The 18455-nt window shown below is 40.1% G+C and overlaps 1 protein-coding gene across 1 annotated transcript; it reads right to left on the bottom strand.

The window, feature by feature from the left end:
- Positions 1–537: 537 nt before the first annotated feature.
- nfe2l3 (nfe2 like bZIP transcription factor 3) lies at positions 538–9745 on the bottom strand. The gene is made up of 5 exons (XM_077508207.1): positions 8848–9745; positions 5035–5115; positions 4721–4831; positions 4197–4650; positions 538–2423 (listed from the first exon to the last, which is right to left on the bottom strand). The coding sequence occupies exons 1-5, from the start codon at positions 9322–9324 to the stop codon at positions 1720–1722; spliced, it is 1827 nt and encodes a 608-aa protein (XP_077364333.1). The 5' UTR covers positions 9325–9745; the 3' UTR covers positions 538–1719.
- Positions 9746–18455: the final 8710 nt, after the last annotated feature.

Raw genomic sequence — 18455 nt, 5'->3', positions numbered from 1 at the left:
TTAATTCCGGTAGGTGACTCGGAGTTTACTTGCCACAAAATGGTCCGAAGGCCGATATTGATGAGTTAATGCCGTACCTTTGTATCTATAGACAAAATGGCAAACTAACAAAATAGTTTACTAATTATCCTACCTGGATATTAAAGTACAGTATTAAATTGTTGGCATCGGGCCAAGACCTTACGTCACAATGTGGTAATGTAATTTGTTTTGTTTTTGGCGGTTCAAGCTTTTTGGCCCGACGCCACTGAAAGAGCAATATTTATCGCAATATATTAGTAATAGTTGAAGCATAGTCAACGTTTAAAGGTATATAAAATCGTTGGTGCTTGAGTATATTAAAAAACAGCATTCAACAGCCAGCAATGGCCTATATGCACAAATCACTTCCGCATTCGCCGGATGAGGGCACCCAACCTTCCGGTGCGGGGAGACTACAGCGGAACACGTCACGGGTATTTGTGAATAGGGTCCATATGTGACACGCCGAGTTGCTCACAAGAAAAATGTTTGCAAAAAATGCAAGAAAGAGACATGCATTGTTTATATTTTTAATCATAAAGAATCATGTCAGAAACAAAGTATCTTAAGTCCCCAAGCAGAAAACATACTGTCACATCCAACACCATGCAATCAAAAACATCTGCCCAGCAATGATGGACAAAGGTAGGAACGGGGCGTTTATACCAAGTAAAGTAAAAAGTAAACACTTGGTCAAACCAGATAAATAAAAATGTGAGAACCTAGTAAAGAAAATACTTCATGAACTAATCCGCACAGGTCTTTCCACCTATAGTATCTTCATTTCAAAGACTTTGCATAATGCCTCAGAAAACCCCCCACTGCAACCTCAACTACATTTCAAACAGTCCAAAGCATAAAACATGATTGTATTGTATCTTTAATAAGATGGTTTAGGTCCATACATGGACATTTTAACGATAATGGAGTGATATTTATAGTGCACTTAAAATATTTTTCAGGTTTCTTTTGACCAAGTTTTGCAACAAACTCAAGTGTGAGGTAGAAAATCATCTTGCCAAATTACTAATTAAAACCAATTGTGCTTTAATCCAAATGGTGTCAAAATGTGTATCATGTACATAAACCATCCAATGCAACATAAGGCCGTGTCAGGTTAATCATTGGTCTACTGTATTTGTCATCAAGACATAAACACAATCTCTCATCGTCAACTTGACTACAGCACACGTCCAACAAAACTGAAATAACTCTGTAAACATCAGATATGTAATTCCCAATTCTTTTAGGTTGCCAATGACAGCTTTTGATGCGCGTATGCGATTCATGAACTTCGACACGGTTTCATAAATACAGCCGTTAATCACCTGCTTGGATCGTGACACTCCGAGAGGATACATGAAAACAAACCGCAATCTTTGCTGGCTGGCCATGCTGATGCGTAAACATGCCTGATCAGCCCGAATTCATTTGCGATTCGTTTTTGACGTTTGCAGGCACAAAAGAAGCGAGTGGTTGCATCACGTACAAGCTTTCCTTTACGTTTCAGAAGCATAAGGATGTCCAGTGTGTAAGCTACAAGTCGTCTTTATTTTCTTTTTCATAACTTTTTTTGTAAGTTTCTCCTTTTTTGGCAGCTTGAGCTGTTTTCGACTCCCAACGCGCCCGCGCAGAGCTTGCCGAGGCAATCCCGCAGCCAGAGAAAGGCAAGAAGGTTCCGCTTGGAGAAATGTGGCATCACTGCTTTTTGCTCTTCTTCCTCTTGTCCGTTTTATCGCCGTTCGGCGCGGAGACGGGCTCGACGACCACCCCGCCGTCCGCCCCGCAGCGCAGGGTGAAGCGCTCCGGGCTCAGGGGCCGCCCCGACTCGTCCCGCAGGCGAGCCAGGACGTCCCGGGTGAGCTGGCGGATCTGCTGGCCCACGGCGCCCATGGTCTTGGCCGTGACCTGCTTGTCCCGCAGCAGGCGCTCGCGGCGGGCGCGGAGGCGGTCCACCTCGTCCTGGAGCCCCGTGATGGCGTCCAGTTTGCGCTTGCGGCAGTTCTGCGCAGCCAGCTTGTTCTTGCCCCGCCGCCGGATGTCCCGGAGGAGGGTCACCTGCTCGGCGGAGAGGCCGCGCCCGTCCACGATCTCGAGGAACTCCTCCACGGGCATGTGGACAATCTGCGGGACGGAGAAGGGGATGCGCATGGCGCGGGCGCGGAGCTCGTCCCGGCTGAGGCTGGGCTCGTCGTCCTCGCTCAGGGGCTCCTCCTTGATGCCTTTTGTGGGCGGGTTAAAGGCGGCGGGAGACGAGTAGCTGTGGTCGTGCCACACGCTCTCTCTGGGCCAAGTGGCGACGCCGTCCAAAAGGCCTTTGGAGGGGAGGGAATCCACCTCGCTGCTGTAACCGGTTGCTCCGCCCTCATCTTCGCACGAACTCGACGACATCTCCGACGAGCCTGGACAAAGCAAATGGTTTGTTTCGTTGATGAGTTCAAAGAATGTGTTAGCCTCAAAGGGACAGCCACCTTGATAGCATTTTTCCCGTCCTCTGATTGGTTGGTCAGAGCAAGTTAAGACTGACTAGCTAACACTGCATTTCCTGTGGGTTTGTCATGTTATTAGTAGGGGAGTCAGACAATTAAATGTTTTTATTGTAATGAGTCGAATGTAGGGGTGTGAATTGCCTAGTACCTGACGATTCGATTCGTATCACGATTCACAGGTCACGATTCGATTCGATACCGATTAATCCCGATACGAATGGTCACGATTCGATACCGATTAATCCCGATACGAATTTATAAGTCGATTGTTGCGATTTTTTTTCATTCATATTTAGAAAATACTAATCAGTAAGCTTGTAGAGTGTAAGATTTATATGAAAATGTATTATTTATTTATCTGAAATTTCAGTCTTATAGAGGTTGTAATCTGTTTCATGTTTGAACAGCATTAAAATAAAAATATTAAGGCTTAATGTGCCGTTCATATAACATTCTTCCATGCTCAAGGTGTGAATCCTAAAAAAAAAAAATCGATTCTGCCGATTATTGAATCGATTCGAGAATCGCGCGATGTAGTATCACGATATATCGCCGAATCGATTTTTTTTAACACCCCTAGTCGAATGAGTTCAATATAGGGCTGTGCAATTAATCAAAAATTCAATTACAATTTCTATTATTACATTCCACAAAAAAATAATTTTCGAGTTGTCTAAATTTATACATTTGCAGCTGTTTTAAATTTTTAAATAATGTAATAAATTTTAAAAGGAACTTGCATAATTATAGTGATTCAAAAGATTAGTATTTGTCTAATTATTAGTTTTTTATGTTTAAACATTTTGTTTGTACAAAAATAAATGATCGTCCTACTGCACAGTGCACATGCTGCACTCCAACTTCAAGTTTTTGCCAACATAAATATATATTATAAATATATTTTATTGTAAATTCTGTTAACTTCCAAAATTAGTTTCTATTTTTTTAAATTGATCTTAATATTTTTAAATGTTTGAACATTTTATTTTATCATTTGAATAACTGACTTCAATTATTGCCTAAATTATCTTATTTGTCCCATAATCAAGCGCTACTTCAATAGTTAACTCATTATTAATCGCTAATTTTATCTGTTCTAATGTACAACATGACCAATAAGTTTCATATTCTTGTTAAAATAAAAGTGGGAAAAAATGTTAAACTAATATTGCTGCATCTTTTAGTCATTGATAAGTCATTTCATAATAATTCATACAATTGAATTAAACTAAAAGGATGTTTTGTACTGTAAAAAAACAAGTGTGATATTGATTTGTGTTGAGGCAATTTTTCTGCCATGAGATGGCATCACTGCATTTGTAAGGCATTGGTGACAGCTCAGTGCCTTTTCCTTATATTAAGAGTTACCTAATCTTTAAGATGAAGAACTTGTGAAGTTCTGCACACTTTTAAAATTGTAAAATACACCTTGTCCCTAGTCTCCACAAAATATATTATTACATGTTTTACTGCTAAATTTTGACGTGGACACGTCTGGTGCGTTGCGACTAGAATTCCCCCATTACGTGCTTTTCAAGGTTTGCTCATTAATCGTGTGTTAAAAAAAAAAAACGACGCCACTAGTTATTCGATAAACATCAATTCTGAACTGCTCCAGGTGATATATGTGGCAAACCAAACTGAAACTTACGGCTAAAGCTGATCAAGACTGTAGGAAGAACTCACCTGGGGAGATCGGCCCTCCAGAACTGCTCTCCAGCGAGAGTCCAGAGTCCGAGTCCAAATCCTCAAGGACGTCCGGGTTTATGCTTCCCAAAGAGTCCATCAGCTGCGAGTCGATGCTTTCCAAGCCCTCCAAACCGAGTTGATTGATCTGATCAAAGACTGCCTCATCCAGGCAGTCGCCCAGGGCGCTTTGCAATGACCCGCCGCCGCCGCCGCTGCTCAAGTTACATACGGAGGCGAAAGGGAGCGCGGCCAGCCCCAGCGCCATCCCCGGAGACGCGTCCGAGCGGGCGGACCCGGTGGACTCCTGTCGGAATAACGGCCTCTGCTGCCTGGTATCAAATGCTCCGCCGCCGGTTACCATGGCGTCCAGTAAAGTGGCATCCAGGCTGATGCCGCCGCCGCTGTCTATGTCCAGATCTGACAGGCGGTCGGTGACAAGAGAGTCCAAGTCCTACAAAAGCCGCACATTTCGACTTAGCTAAAAGCATCGAAAACACGAGCTGAAGAGGATGACAACTTACGTCGAGGTTGGCGACGGGCATTGAGAGGAAACGGCTCCAGTGCTGGTCAAAGTCGGTCGTGGGCGGCGGGTGATGCGGTGACTCACCCAGCGCGGTGCCATCAAGCACACTCTACAGGCAGATCACAAATGACAGCTCATGCTTAATTGCCACAATTGCACTGTCACTACTTAAATCAAGCAGTGCTGTGCTGGGAAAAATGGTTTTGTAATACACTTCAATGCAAAATTTAAATCAATTGATTCTAAAAAATATTCAACAGTGACAGCTCTAATACAAATAAATGGGCGACGACCAACCAACGAGGTCCATACCTCTTGCTCCAAAGTGGAACTAAGTGCCAGCTGAGTGACGGGAGCAGATTCCTCCTCTTCTTTAACGACATCATCATCATCCTGGCGAGAAACGCACAGACAGATGGTGAGGAGCCAAGATTAGGAAGAGGAGAGATTAAAAGGATTCACAATACAAGCACGGGACAGGGTCAGCCAAACTGCGCATTTGTTTGCCAAATTAGTTGTGTCAAAGTATTTTTTATTTTTTTTTTCATCTCGCAAATGAAAGGAATGATGACACGGAGATGTTTGTTTTCATTAGCAGCTGTTGTGACACCAGATGGAAACCAAACTTAACTTTTACTTTTACGGGTAAAAGACTGCAGATGGGCCCTTTGGGACGAATTACAATTCTGTAAGCAAGTGTGTTTGCGCACTAAAGTGATGATTAAGAGTTTTTGGATAACTACACAGCAACTTTAATAACACATTTAAACGGCAAAAACAATCCAAGTCAGCAGAGCGCTGCTGTACAATATTCTTGTTGTCTCAAACTATTTTCTGTTCTGACGTGATAACATTGATTGTTTGAAAAAGCACATGTGTGTTTAATATACAGTAAATCAGTGGTTCTCTCCGGAAGCGTATTGCATTCACTTGAGAAAAAAAAAATCTGTTTTCTAACTAATTGTTTTGGGAGCTTTGTTTTTTTGAGTGATTTTTTTTTTCATTTTTCTGTTTTTTTTTTTTTTTTTTTCTGTTTTACTAAATATATTTTTCTGTCACTGACTTCTGTTTTTCCAGAGTAATTTTTTTTGGGACCTCTGAACACCAAGTGACTTGTTTCAGACCACTGACCTGTATATTTGACTGGATAGCCGATAGCCCATACACGCTAGTGCAAGCCGTTGAAATCACAGGCCGGCCATCTTGTTATTCCCACCTCACAAGCAGACTAGTGTATAAACTATACGGTATACGTACAGATGAGACATATGCAGCATATAAGGGTGTTTTTTTTCTTTTTTTTTTTCCTGGTCTCTTTGACTGCCAGGCGTTATAAAAACAAAACAAAAAACCCACAGTGCCAGCCGCTTTTGAGCATTTTAACTCATCTTTCAAGGCAAAAAGAATATTGTTTGCCTTTACTACATATACAATGTGGCTACGAAATGAAAGATCACATTCCATTCATTGGAATTTTACTAATCATCATGAAACGTCTTTGGCAGTCAAAGAGTTAAAAACAAATGGTGACCCACCCCGGCACAAACCCCCCACCCCGTCTCCGGCCTTATACTAACTGCCTATGAGGTGTATATGTCTCATCTGTACGTATACCGTATAGTTTATACAGTAGTCTGCTCGCGACGTGGGAGTAACAAGATGGCCGCCCTGTGACTTCAATGGCTTGCACTGGCGTGGATGGGCTATCGGCTATCCAGTCAAAAATACAGGTCAGTGGTCTGCAACAAGTCATTTGGAGTTCAGAGGTTAAAAAAAAAAAAAAAAAATACCGGTACTCTTAAAAACAGAAGTTGGTGCTCTGTTTTTTTTATTTTTTTTTTCCCTGTTTTTTGGGGGGGGGAATACTCCCCCCCCCCACCCTGTTTTTCAGAGGAATTTTTTTTTCTGAATATTTTTTTTTTTTTTAATGACAGAAAAAATATTCAGTAAAACAGGGAAAAAAATATTCAGAAAAATAGAAAAAAAATTACTCCAAAAAACAAAGCTCCCCAAAAAAAGTCGTTTTTTTTTTTTTTTCTTCAAGTGAATGCAATACGTTTCCGTAGTTCTCAAATGAAGGTATGCAAGATTTTTAAATACATTTAAAAAGTAGCATTATGCAAAAATCCTTTAAAAATAATTCTCAAATGATGTCAATATTTTAGGAAAATATGTTCATAAAATTAATTTATTTTCAGGAAAATATAAGTTCATAAATTAATTTTATACAAGTAGGCTATTCAATCTAATCTTCCTAAATACCCAGTCTCCCCAAACCAGAATGGTTCGACCCAACCAGTCACCAAGCATCACCAATTGAAATTTTTATTTATAATAAAGTTGATACTTTTTGAGAACAGATCTTTACTACAATCCCAAAGGAGAAGACGTATTGGTGATAATTTTTATGTGCACAAATCTTTATTTGTAATTGTTATAATTTTTTTTTCATTCCATCTTTTGATTTCCAAATAGTTCCAGCGAGACCACTGTAGTTCCAAAGTTGAATAAATTATGGCGCAACTGATACTGTGATGCCAATGACATTTGAATTTTTTTTTCCTTTAGTTAATTCTGTTTTGGACTTTGTTGAGTAAAGAATGACAAGAACTTGTTTATTTTATGGATAAGATCCACAGCTAGCTAGCTAGACCAGTTAAGGCGCTGTCCACCACATGACGAACCCACTCCTTACAAAAAAAAATAAACAAAAAATGCTCCAAACCTTTTATTAGCCAGAGTTTACAGGTGCATACACAGCTTAACTGTACTTTCTTACATCTTAGTGGACGAGAATTTCATTTGTCTGCCTGTCACTATACGTCACTTGCATAGATAGTTGAACAAAAGCACATTTGTAGTGCAAAAGTGGCATGGGCGGAGTGAAATTGGAATGATTTCATGAGCTGTATCACTACATTAGTGGCCACTTTCTTTAATAATCATATTTGTTGAAGCATTTCAGAGTTAATTATAGTTTTACGGTGCTTTGTTGAATCACGAATGGCAAGCGAACTTGTTAAAGAGACGACATCAGTAGCTAGACCAGTTGGGTGTCGTCTGCTCATCAAAATATCCACTTCTCAGACATGCTGCATGTTAGTACGTTAAAACTGTATTGTTCCGAGTTCCTGATTTCAACATCAGGACACTCTGCTAACTTCACAGGCGTGCCCTTATGTAACCGCATTGACGGCTTCTTTCATGTCGTATTCTGTACTTTCTACTCCTTTGTCAAAATAGCCTTGTTTGTATTTGTTCATCTCTGTGGATGATGACATCTTGTTAAAAGTATGGAGTCTAAGTAGAGATGTAATGGCAGTCAAAATCTTGTTTTGTTGTTTACATGTTACCAATTTAATCAAAAGGCTACTGTATCGTGTTCTGCAAATATTGAAAATTCCCAAACGACACTTCCCCTATAAAGGCTCAGAGCTGTCAACAAAGAATATTTTTGTTGCTTTATAGCAAAGAGTTACTTTTTTTTTTTTTTATCCTTTAATGTGTCGATCTGCAAATACAGGATCACCAAAATGTGGCTGTTCGTTGTGCATTAACATACACTATATCATTTGTAACGTAAATTTCTGAATATGCTGTTTTTCTTTTACTCTGTACATTTACTTAAGTACAGCATGAGTGCAGTACATTAGCTGCTTCTATCTTTTAATACGCTTGATGCAACAGTGACATTCACACTTCACTCTTAAAACTCTGATGACACTGACAGTCCAGATGGAGATTTGCGACATTTCACAATCGACAGGTCCAAAAATAATCATTTGCCTATAGATACCACAAGGTGGCTGCAAGACACGTTTTGCCAAAAGGAAACTCCTCAACCCACTTCAAAATAGTTCTTTGGTACGCAAGTTGGTGCCAAAGTTAATACTTTTATTTCTTTACAGTATTATTTTAATCCGGTAACCACAGAAATATTCACTGTAACATACTGTAAGTAATTACTTGTGTACATTCCATGACTTCCAATTCACTTTAATAAGAGTATCAGCTTTTCTGCATTTACCAGCCATTTAACACAAGTATTACTAGTACTACTAGTAGAAATTAACCACATCTAGGTAAATGATTGAGCTTTATGCAACATCACACATCCACACTTGCCTCTGTTACGACCCTGCTGACACAAGGCCCCGATGGAGATGTTCTCTGAAGCTCTTGGTTCCTGTCATCACTGGCCTGGTAGCTTTCTGGGTCCGGTTCAGTGTCTGTGCTGCTGCTAGTTGAAGGCTGTCCACCGTCAGACTTGTCAACGGGCGACACTTGGTGCACCAGCCATGCGTTCAGCTGCGTGGGGAACCGCGGAGAGCCCAGAGTCCGAACCTCCTCCAGAAGCCGGCGACTAGCAAAGAAATAGTCCAATTCGGGGCATTTGGGGTGCACGGTGTATCCCCCGAGAGTGTCTCTTAAATTGTGGAAGGGTGTCTGGGTGTAGGCTGAGCTCGGACCCAAGTTAATCTCAATCAGAGGCGAGTAGTAGCCACTCAAGTAGCTGTCGATGTCCACGCGAACTCCAATCAAACTGAGCAGGATGGTCAACTGAATCAGGCCTTCTGTGAAGTATTTTTTCGCGACTTGCATTTTCTAAATACGTGGTCACTGCGGATAAATATGTAATGCTGGCCCAACAGTTCCTCTTTTTTTCCGAGTGGACAAAGGGAAAAGCCTCACAAAGAGCACGCCTTCCCCTGTCAGACAAAGAGGTCCGCCTGTACCGGCGAACTCGTCGGTTAGCAAAAACGCTATGCTAGGTGCTAAGCTGCCAACTTTAGGACCAATTACCGTAAATCTCTTGAAACAAACATAGCGAAACACGCTACCTTTTACTGCCTTGTAGTAGATCGCCCGTCGTTTTAATGATCAAAGCCCAAAGACGTCATTAATGTTACGTAAAGTGCTATGTCTGTTAAGCTCAATGAGGATACCAAAGAGTGCTCATGCTCCACAGAAAGAACTTCGACAAAATTTGCATAACGACGAAAGATTGGGTAATAACGTTGGCTACAGCAAGAGCTGATTGGTCAATGCGGCTGTCTGTCATACTTCTATCCAATGACATTCCTTCTTCATTGGAAACTTCCTGTTCTCGCGTCACATTACAAAATATTTACATTAAAACAAGAAACAACATTTATACCGCTTTAGGACATGACACCGAATTATTATAACGTCTAATGTTCTATAACATTTAGTTAGGGGTCCATTTCCAACGTCATACTGGGTAGTTTAATTTCTCTCACAGGTTTTGTCAACAGTGTAGTTTGGTTTCACTTGCTGGAATCAGGTGTCTGGCTGGGACAGTTCGTGCTACTGACCTGCTTTTGTTCTATGTTTAGCCTGCCGGTAAACGTTTGATGACAGTATGAGAACTTGGTAAACTTGTTTACAGGCGCCGTCAAAAACACCTTATGCAACACGTCTTTTGCTTCCAGATTAATTCATCCCTCCATTTTCTATATCCTCAAGTGGCTTCCAGATTAATTCATCCCTCCATTTTCTATATCCTCAAGTGGGTGCAGGTGAGCTGGAGCTCGGCAGAGAACACCCTTGACTGGTAACCAGTCAATCGCAAACAACCATTCACAAGCACACCTATGGACAATTTAGAGTCTGAACCTGAAAAACACACACATAAGTACAGCGGGAACATGCAAGGAAGGTGAAAGACGAAATGTGAACCCCAAACCTCAGAATTCTTTAGGCGGACATGTCAATCATGAGGCCCACCATCTGGCCTGCTTTCAAATGTAGTCATATATTTCAATCTGCTTTGTTCAAACTCTTTGACCAACTATAGTTCAAAGGTTCATATTTGTTGACCTTTTCTACTCTGAGCTTTATAGATTGACCATACAAAATACAATAGTTCCACTCACACAACAAACACTAATTATTGCCCAACCACACTACAAGTATTCTGGTAAGTGTTAATAAGGACAGTCATCAACAATAAAGTTATTAAACTAATTGTGTATGAATTGTAAACCCGAGGAAATGAGAAAACTACAATAAAGAATACAATATTCGCACTGTACTTTATTGCCTATTGCAATTAAAAGGCATGTCTGTATAGCGGCACACCAAGTACAAGCACAACAAGCTACTAGGTGGATGAAATGTAACTCACTAATTTAAATTACAATATACTGAGGCGGCGTTTTTAAATTATTTTATGTACTTGGATGCTCTTCATTTCGCAAGCTCCTCTCCATCAGTGTAGTTCATGTTTTTCAGTGAAGAGATGGGCTGGGTTGACAATCATCAACTAATTTTCAACTCCTGGATCATTATTCGGAAATGGGTCATTTTATGTCATTTATCAATAACAGTAAAGAAAGAGCAAATGGCTGTGGCCTACTGAAATACGCCACTTACATAAAGTTCAAGGCAAAAGTTAAAGACATGAAACACTTCATAGAAACTGTGCGAGTTATGCAATTTGCATGTGTTGACCTTGAAAATAAAGTTGCCTTGCCCAATTGTTAGGGTTTGAGAAGTATACTGGGAATGATTCTGGACACAGCCCATGACCAGATGGTAGTTAGTATACAGTTTGATAGTTTAACTGCGCCATATTGCAATGTATATTGCAAACTGACCGACCATAATCATAAACTAATAATTTGTGACAAAATGCCACCTTGAGCATATTAACTAAACCTTTTATTAAACTAATCAACAACAAAGTAAAATATATACTCTTTGTTTGCATTTGCTATAAACTATCTAGCTCCCAGCTACAGGTTTTATGAAGTAAACATCATGTTATTAAACTAATCAAGATGTAAGATTTATGCACTTTATTATTAGTTTACAATCGCCTTGCTTCCAGCTACAAATTTCTGTCTGTGCTGCAGGCTAGAAATGTATAAGGTCTAAGTGGCTCAACTCTGACACCTGCTGTCCAAATGTAGTACTGCAGTACTAATTTGACAATACTTTTCAGATATGATCGCATAATAGTAATAGCCCAAACATAGATTTGTACTGTTTTTGACATATTTGTATTTTACTTCTGAAGAAATATGTTTGATTGCGTGCATCATTCCATTTATAAACCGCACGTACTAACCCATTCACAATAAATTCAGCAAGAAATAAATAAAAACTCAAACGTCAGCATAGCCACCATCTGATTTATATAAATGTAGCAATCGTTCAATTTAGGTGGTAGTTTTAGACTTAAAACATTAATAAAACAAAATAAACACACAAAAAACACCATGCAGTAGAGCGTAAGAATAAACGGTCAAACTATTCATGCACGTCACCAGATCCTTAAATAGTAAAACGTTTTTATTCCAAAAAAGTAATCGTCGAATTCATCGTCCAACAAATCCATCGTCTAGAAATCCTCCAATCATCGCTTTAATTAAAAAAACAAACAAACAAAAAACCTCACGTGGCTAAACTACTCCAGTTGATCGGACACAATATTAACAGTCACCTGACTAATCCACAAGTATTTTCATAACGATGTGAACTATAGTTAAATCATCTTTGTGAAGTTCTGACAGATTTATTGGGAGAGAAGGCGGCTCTTAAATCATGTCCACACGCTGCTCAAAGCTCCAAGCTGATTGGTGGAATAGGGTGTGACGTTAGGGAATTTGCACGCATGCGCGTTGTTCTTCAAGGGCTCACGGGAAAACTCGGAGAACTGTAGTAGTTGCACGGCACTATTTCCTAAATTCTGAATAATTGAAGATTTGCTTCTTGATTTTTTATTTTTTTGTATATATATATATATTTTGGAAATGAAGTTATATTCCCCCCCCCCCCACCTTCGACTATACGTCAGTGATATGTTTTATGTTTATCCTTCAACTGTTTAAATTGTATCCATATTTATCAGGCTTTGGAATGAGTCAGTTTTCCACGCTTAATAGACAGTGCATGAAAACTATTCAATTTGACGACGAGTCTATTGATTGGGAGACTTGATTTAATAGTCACACTAAACGTCTGAGCAGGCACTACTGGCATTGATTGGAGTCTGCTAAAATGAGATTAAACGATTACTTCACTCTTCTAGATGTTTCATAATTTGTGAATTTGCAGTTTTGCTATAATGCATCGATACACATATTTTTTCTTTCTTTTTTTTAATTGCTGATGTAATGACATAATTCCAAATAATACTCAGAAAAAATAGTAAATACTGTTAGAATACTCATGTGGGTACTAGCAAAACTCATGCCCAGACCTATGAAATGCTTATGATTAAAACAAAAAAAAACAAAAAAATGTTTGTGAGAATATTTTAGAACTATTTATCGCAACAACAAAAACAATAAATATATATATAAGACCATTAAATTTGATCATAATTATTTTAAAACTGTTATTTTACAGGTAAATAAACAATCATAATTTGTTGATAAATATCAGGAAATACATTTTAAAAAAAATCTAAAATTAATGTTACATTTTGTAAAATATGTATTTTTTTAACAGGGATCCGTGTGTGTGTGTGTGAGTGTGTGTGTCAGAGCGAGGAGCTCTGTCCTCCAAAGAGGAAAACATCACACTGGCTGCATCTCTCCCTCCAGACCCGCTTGCTGCTTGATTGACAGGTAGCTTTAGCTAATCACAGGCGGACAATAAAATCAGTCTTCTCGATTGGCTTATCGCCTGAAACTCCCACACATCACATCAGCCAATCAGAAAGAGCCTGGTAGCCCTTCCTCTCCGGCTCGATTCTCTGGCGCCCCACTGTGGAAGTAGATAGTTTGACACTTGGCTTGTCGTCTGCGAGCAGTTATTTGAATCACAATACGCTGGGATTTCAACTTCTTTACTTAATCTCCCTTTAAATATATGCTTTGCTTTAATAAGCATAATACTCAGGAGAATGTTTCTTGGCTTTGTCTAGTTGGCAGCGTGTCTGTATTTTTTAATAAGCGAGTATAAAATAAAATAATATAAAAATAACATCTGTTTTATTGCCACACACATGATGAAAGGCGACCATAATTTATCCCCCGTTTAGTAACAAAGACATTTATCATCGCTGTGGGTTTGTAAAGACTCACCACTAGGTGTCACCACTGCGCTGATATTGGCGCGATCGCTCAGCCTTGCAGCAGAACATTTGACTTGAACGTGGATTTATTGTGATATGTACTGTTTAACTTTCTTTCATTTTTTTTTAAGCTCGAGAGGCAGTCGTGTATATTTGATGTCAGAGTCTGAGATGGCCGCCTTGATAAAGTCGGTGTGGCTTGCCGAGACTGGCAGCCGTCCCTCCGTGGAAAAGAAAACAGAACGTCCCTACGTAAACAGAACAAAATGGCCGTTACTGAGGGAAAAGAGCAGTGCACGAATTTGTGCTGGTAATTTACAATGTTGCCACTGCAGACTCACACATAAATACTGATCTGATGGCCTATAATAAGAAGATCTGAAATGTGTACTTCAATGGGGGAGAGGCCAAAAATGTGCAATATTGCATGTGGCCATTGCGTGTATCAATCTGTCGTGTTTGAGGAGACATTTTTCTGCCATAGCTGTAGCTATTGTGTCTGCTACTAATGGACTCTTCGCCCTGTCCCTCCTTATTCGCCCATATCGTATCCGTGCGTCCCCCTGGGAGCTGATTAAAAGGCTTTCTACCTAGGGTGAGGGGAGAAGATGAGTAGCTTGTGAAGAAGAGTGGTCCTTATTACACGGGATGTCTGGACATGAGAGGTCCTCTTTAGTTAATCGATAGAGATAGCGTTCGCCCACACTGCCCGTGTCTCTCGGCCTCTCTCCCCCCTGTCTACTCGTGCCATTAGAGATAATGTGTCTACTATTGACACAGCTAGGTCCCGGGAACATGACAGAAATACAGTTGAGCTCTGTGAGGTCGAGCACCACGTCATCCAAAAAAAAAAGGTTGTTTAACCTGGTTGAGTGCAGGTTTCATTCTCTCACTGTGCTGCAATGATAAATTATACAAAATGTTTGTTTCTTTCATAATTTTCTTCAGAAATCGAGTCAAAAGTGGGCATGTCAATGCGTATAAATGACGATTTGTGACTATTTTTTATGTGGGGAAAAAAGTGGACTACCAATCACTACAATACTTTTTCAACACTGTAAGACTAATGAATTGCTACAATGGGAAAAATAATTTATGATTAGTTACAAGTAAACTTCACAAGTAAAATAACATTCTCACAATTTAACAGGCACAGCAAGTTTGATTAAATCAAAACAACATATGACAGATATAAAATTACCCCCCAGAAATTGGGTCGTTTTGTATCAAATAATACAAAAATGTGGTCATTCTGTGCAAAACAACCCATAAAGACGGGTCACATTGAAGATCCATTTTTGACAGAAATTGGGTTGTTTTTTTACTCAAATATTTTGTTTGTAAACATTTGAATCTCTACTCTAGAAAGAGAAACTGCACGATCTGATGAGGAAATGCCTTCTGCACCATTCACCACGAGCTAAAATATTACGTGCCTGGTGTTTTGTTTTTTGTTTTTTTTTAAAAAGTGGCTGACTGAAATCCTATAAATACAGCTGAAACAAAAACATCCAAAACGTTTTGACACTTCATGGAGTTGTAATGGAGAGTTATTAGCTGCGAAATACAAGATGCTTTAGGGGATTCCTGGCAAAGAGAGACTGATGTTAAGATTTACATTCCATAATAATACCGCCGTGATGGAAGGTATAAACTTACTCAAGTCGTGAATTTGAGTTACTTGTGCTTTACTTGGCTTGTTGCGTTTGATAGCGCGCCGTGAATCACCGCACCATCGCCGACGATATAGTATGCGTGTCTGCTGGGTGGTAATTTACTTCCTCCGACTGGCAAAAGCCGGATGGAAATAACAGCAGAGACTTCAGCAAATGCCCAAATGTGTCTTTTATGAGATTTGCCAGCGGCTCGCCGCGGCCTAACGGTCCAGATATTGTCGCGCTACGGGGCTGCAAGACTTCTGAGAGATGCCTTGGGCGAGCTGCGGGGAGAACAACCTCTAACCTCACTGACTCGCTCACCCCCCGGGGTCAATAAGGGAGGGGGCGAGCCCGACGGGGGATAGGCTGTGTAATTGATGTGGGGAGAGAGGCCTGCGGAGGCTTGCTGCGACGAGGGGTGGGTGGAGGGGGAAACCCGAGGCTCCAGAGGGGGGCAGAACCTGATGAGGGTCTCTGCTCTATGTCCTCCAGTATATGGCAATGCAATCTGGATGCCACACTTACTTACTAAATAGTGTATGGCTGTCTCAACTGTGTTGTCACAGGAGCGAACGTCGCTAGTTTTAGTCAAAAATTTGCTTGTTCACCTGGAAGTCAAAGGGCATGCTGGGAGGTGGGGAAGCAATTGTTGACAGATGTTTACAGAGGTATTCATTAATTCAAATTCATATACATATGTATTTTTTTTTACACATTATAAATGAATTAATTTAGATAAAAAATTTACAATTACATGTTCAAAATATGCCAGAATTTTTTTAGTTGTCAGAAAGAGACGAAAGATAGATTTTTTTTCCCAAAACTCCCTAAAAAAAAGCCACAAAAAAGGGTAAAAGCAGAACATTGTCATAAAATTGCCAAAAATGTCTCAGAATTTAATTTTAAAAAAGGCAGAAAAAAACCATTCAAAAACTAACATAAAATGTCCATAAACAAAACAAGGCAGAAAATTACCATAAAATGTCAATGGAATTGCTAACAAAAAAAAGTCAGAAAATTGATTTCAAAAACGGCAGAAAACATTCAAAAAGTAAGCATAAAATGCCAAAAGCCCAAAGAAGAAATTTAGCAAATTACCATAAAATGTCCACAAAATTGCCAAAACAGTTAGAATATTTATTTTTAAAATAGGTACAAATAGTACCTATAAAATGTCCAAAAACAAAAGGATAAATCCCCAAAATGACCATAAAATGTCCACAAAATTGTAAAAATTGTAAGAATTGTCATAGCAATAAATGTAAAAAAAATAAAATAAAATGTCCAAAAATAGGAGGAAGAGAGTCAGAAAATGACCACGTCCATAAAATTGCCCAAACTGTCAGACGTTTAACCGAAAAGTCTAAAATGTATGAAAAGCGAAGTCTAGAAAATTACAAAAAAAAATAAAATATATATATATATATATATATATATATATATATATATATATATATATATATATATATATATATATATATATTAACAAAGAGAAAGGTGGAAGAAATTCATTCTGCTGTGGCGTCATTGTTTTATGTCAGTTATGTCATTGCGTTATACTGTTGCAATAACATGTCGCTTTCATCTTGGGTATTGTGGGTAAACGTCTCAGTCGAGCATTGTGGGAAAAAAAACCCCATCTGAATCCGGCAGTGTTGAGCTGTGGTGACGCATCGTTCTCTCACCCGGTCATCCTGTACGCTTCCGGTCTGTCCTGATCAACTCACCGAACACCGAGAGCTTCCACTCGATCGACTCATCCGAATTGAAGCACTCAGGGTGCGAAAGGACTTGAACCAACGTTACGGAAGGCACTGCATTGTTTGCTCCTGCGCTAACAGCGGCTAACGAGCCTTTCATCTGACATCATAAAGCCTGAACAAATGCAACCTAAATTGGAAGCTGCGATGGAACCAAATGAAGCCAAGTCGCCCGAACAAACTGAGAAGCAAGATGAAGCGGTTGAATCTCAATCGAGTTCTAGCGTGAACTTCATGGGAGATATCTTGACTGCTAAGTTTGAGGCACTCTTGTACGCATTTCATCAGCTGCATGCGACTATTGAAGGACTGTTGATGCACGCACAGCCAGACGAGGACGTAGACGATGAGCAACTGGTGATCGGGGTGCATATCAATGGCATCGCCTAGCAAGGCAAAAAGAGTCGACGGCGAGCTAAGCGGTTCCAGCAAAATCTTGTCCAGCAATGGTCCGAACGGATGGAAAGTTTGTCGCTGCTCTCTTGCTGTATGTTTCTTGTCTGTCTGGTATTGATTAAAGCATTCTTCAAAAGCATGAACAGACTCAAGTGGATTATTAGGACATGACTTGGAACAAACTGCACTACCATAACTTTTGTCCGATTTTTAATCACACATCTATCCCCCCCAAAAAACATTTTTCATTGATAGTTTAAAGTCAGGGCGGCACGGTAGTCGAGTGGTTAGCATGTCCGCTTCCCAGTTCTGAGGTCTCCGGTTCGAGTCCAGGCTCGGACCTTCCTGGGTGGAGTTTGCATGTTCTCCCCGTGCCCGCGTGGGTCTTCTCCGGGTACTCCGGTCTCCTCCCACATTCCAAAGACATGCATGGCAGGTTAATTGGGCGCTCCGAATTGTCCCTAGGTGTGCGTGTGAGTGTGGATGGTTGTTCGTCTCTGTGTGCCCTGCGATTGGTTGGCAACCAGTCCAGGGTGTCCCCAGCCTACTGCCCAGAGCCAGCTGAGATAGGCGCCAGCAGCCCCCGCGACCCTTGTGAGGAATAAGTGGTCAAGAAAATGGATGGATGGATGGAGTTTAAAGTCAACACCAAATTTTTCTTATAGTAATATGTTCTATTAGCTCCTGCTAGTCTAAACACGGCATTCTGATTCAATATTGGAAAATGAATTCAACAGGAAAAAAAAAAAAAAAAAAAAAACACCCGCCGGCCATTTTGCACCTTGCTGTCAAGTGAAAATGACATCCCAGCGCTTAATCAGGGAACAGCCAATCACGGCTTGCCTGTTTTCTGAGTTTGGTCATGTGACTTTG

The sequence above is a fragment of the Festucalex cinctus genome, chromosome 19 (assembly GCF_051991245.1).
Source record: "Festucalex cinctus isolate MCC-2025b chromosome 19, RoL_Fcin_1.0, whole genome shotgun sequence".
NCBI lineage: Eukaryota > Metazoa > Chordata > Actinopteri > Syngnathiformes > Syngnathidae > Festucalex > Festucalex cinctus.
The sequence above is the reverse complement of the archived record's forward strand: the minus strand, read 5'-3'. Positions and strand labels throughout refer to the sequence as shown.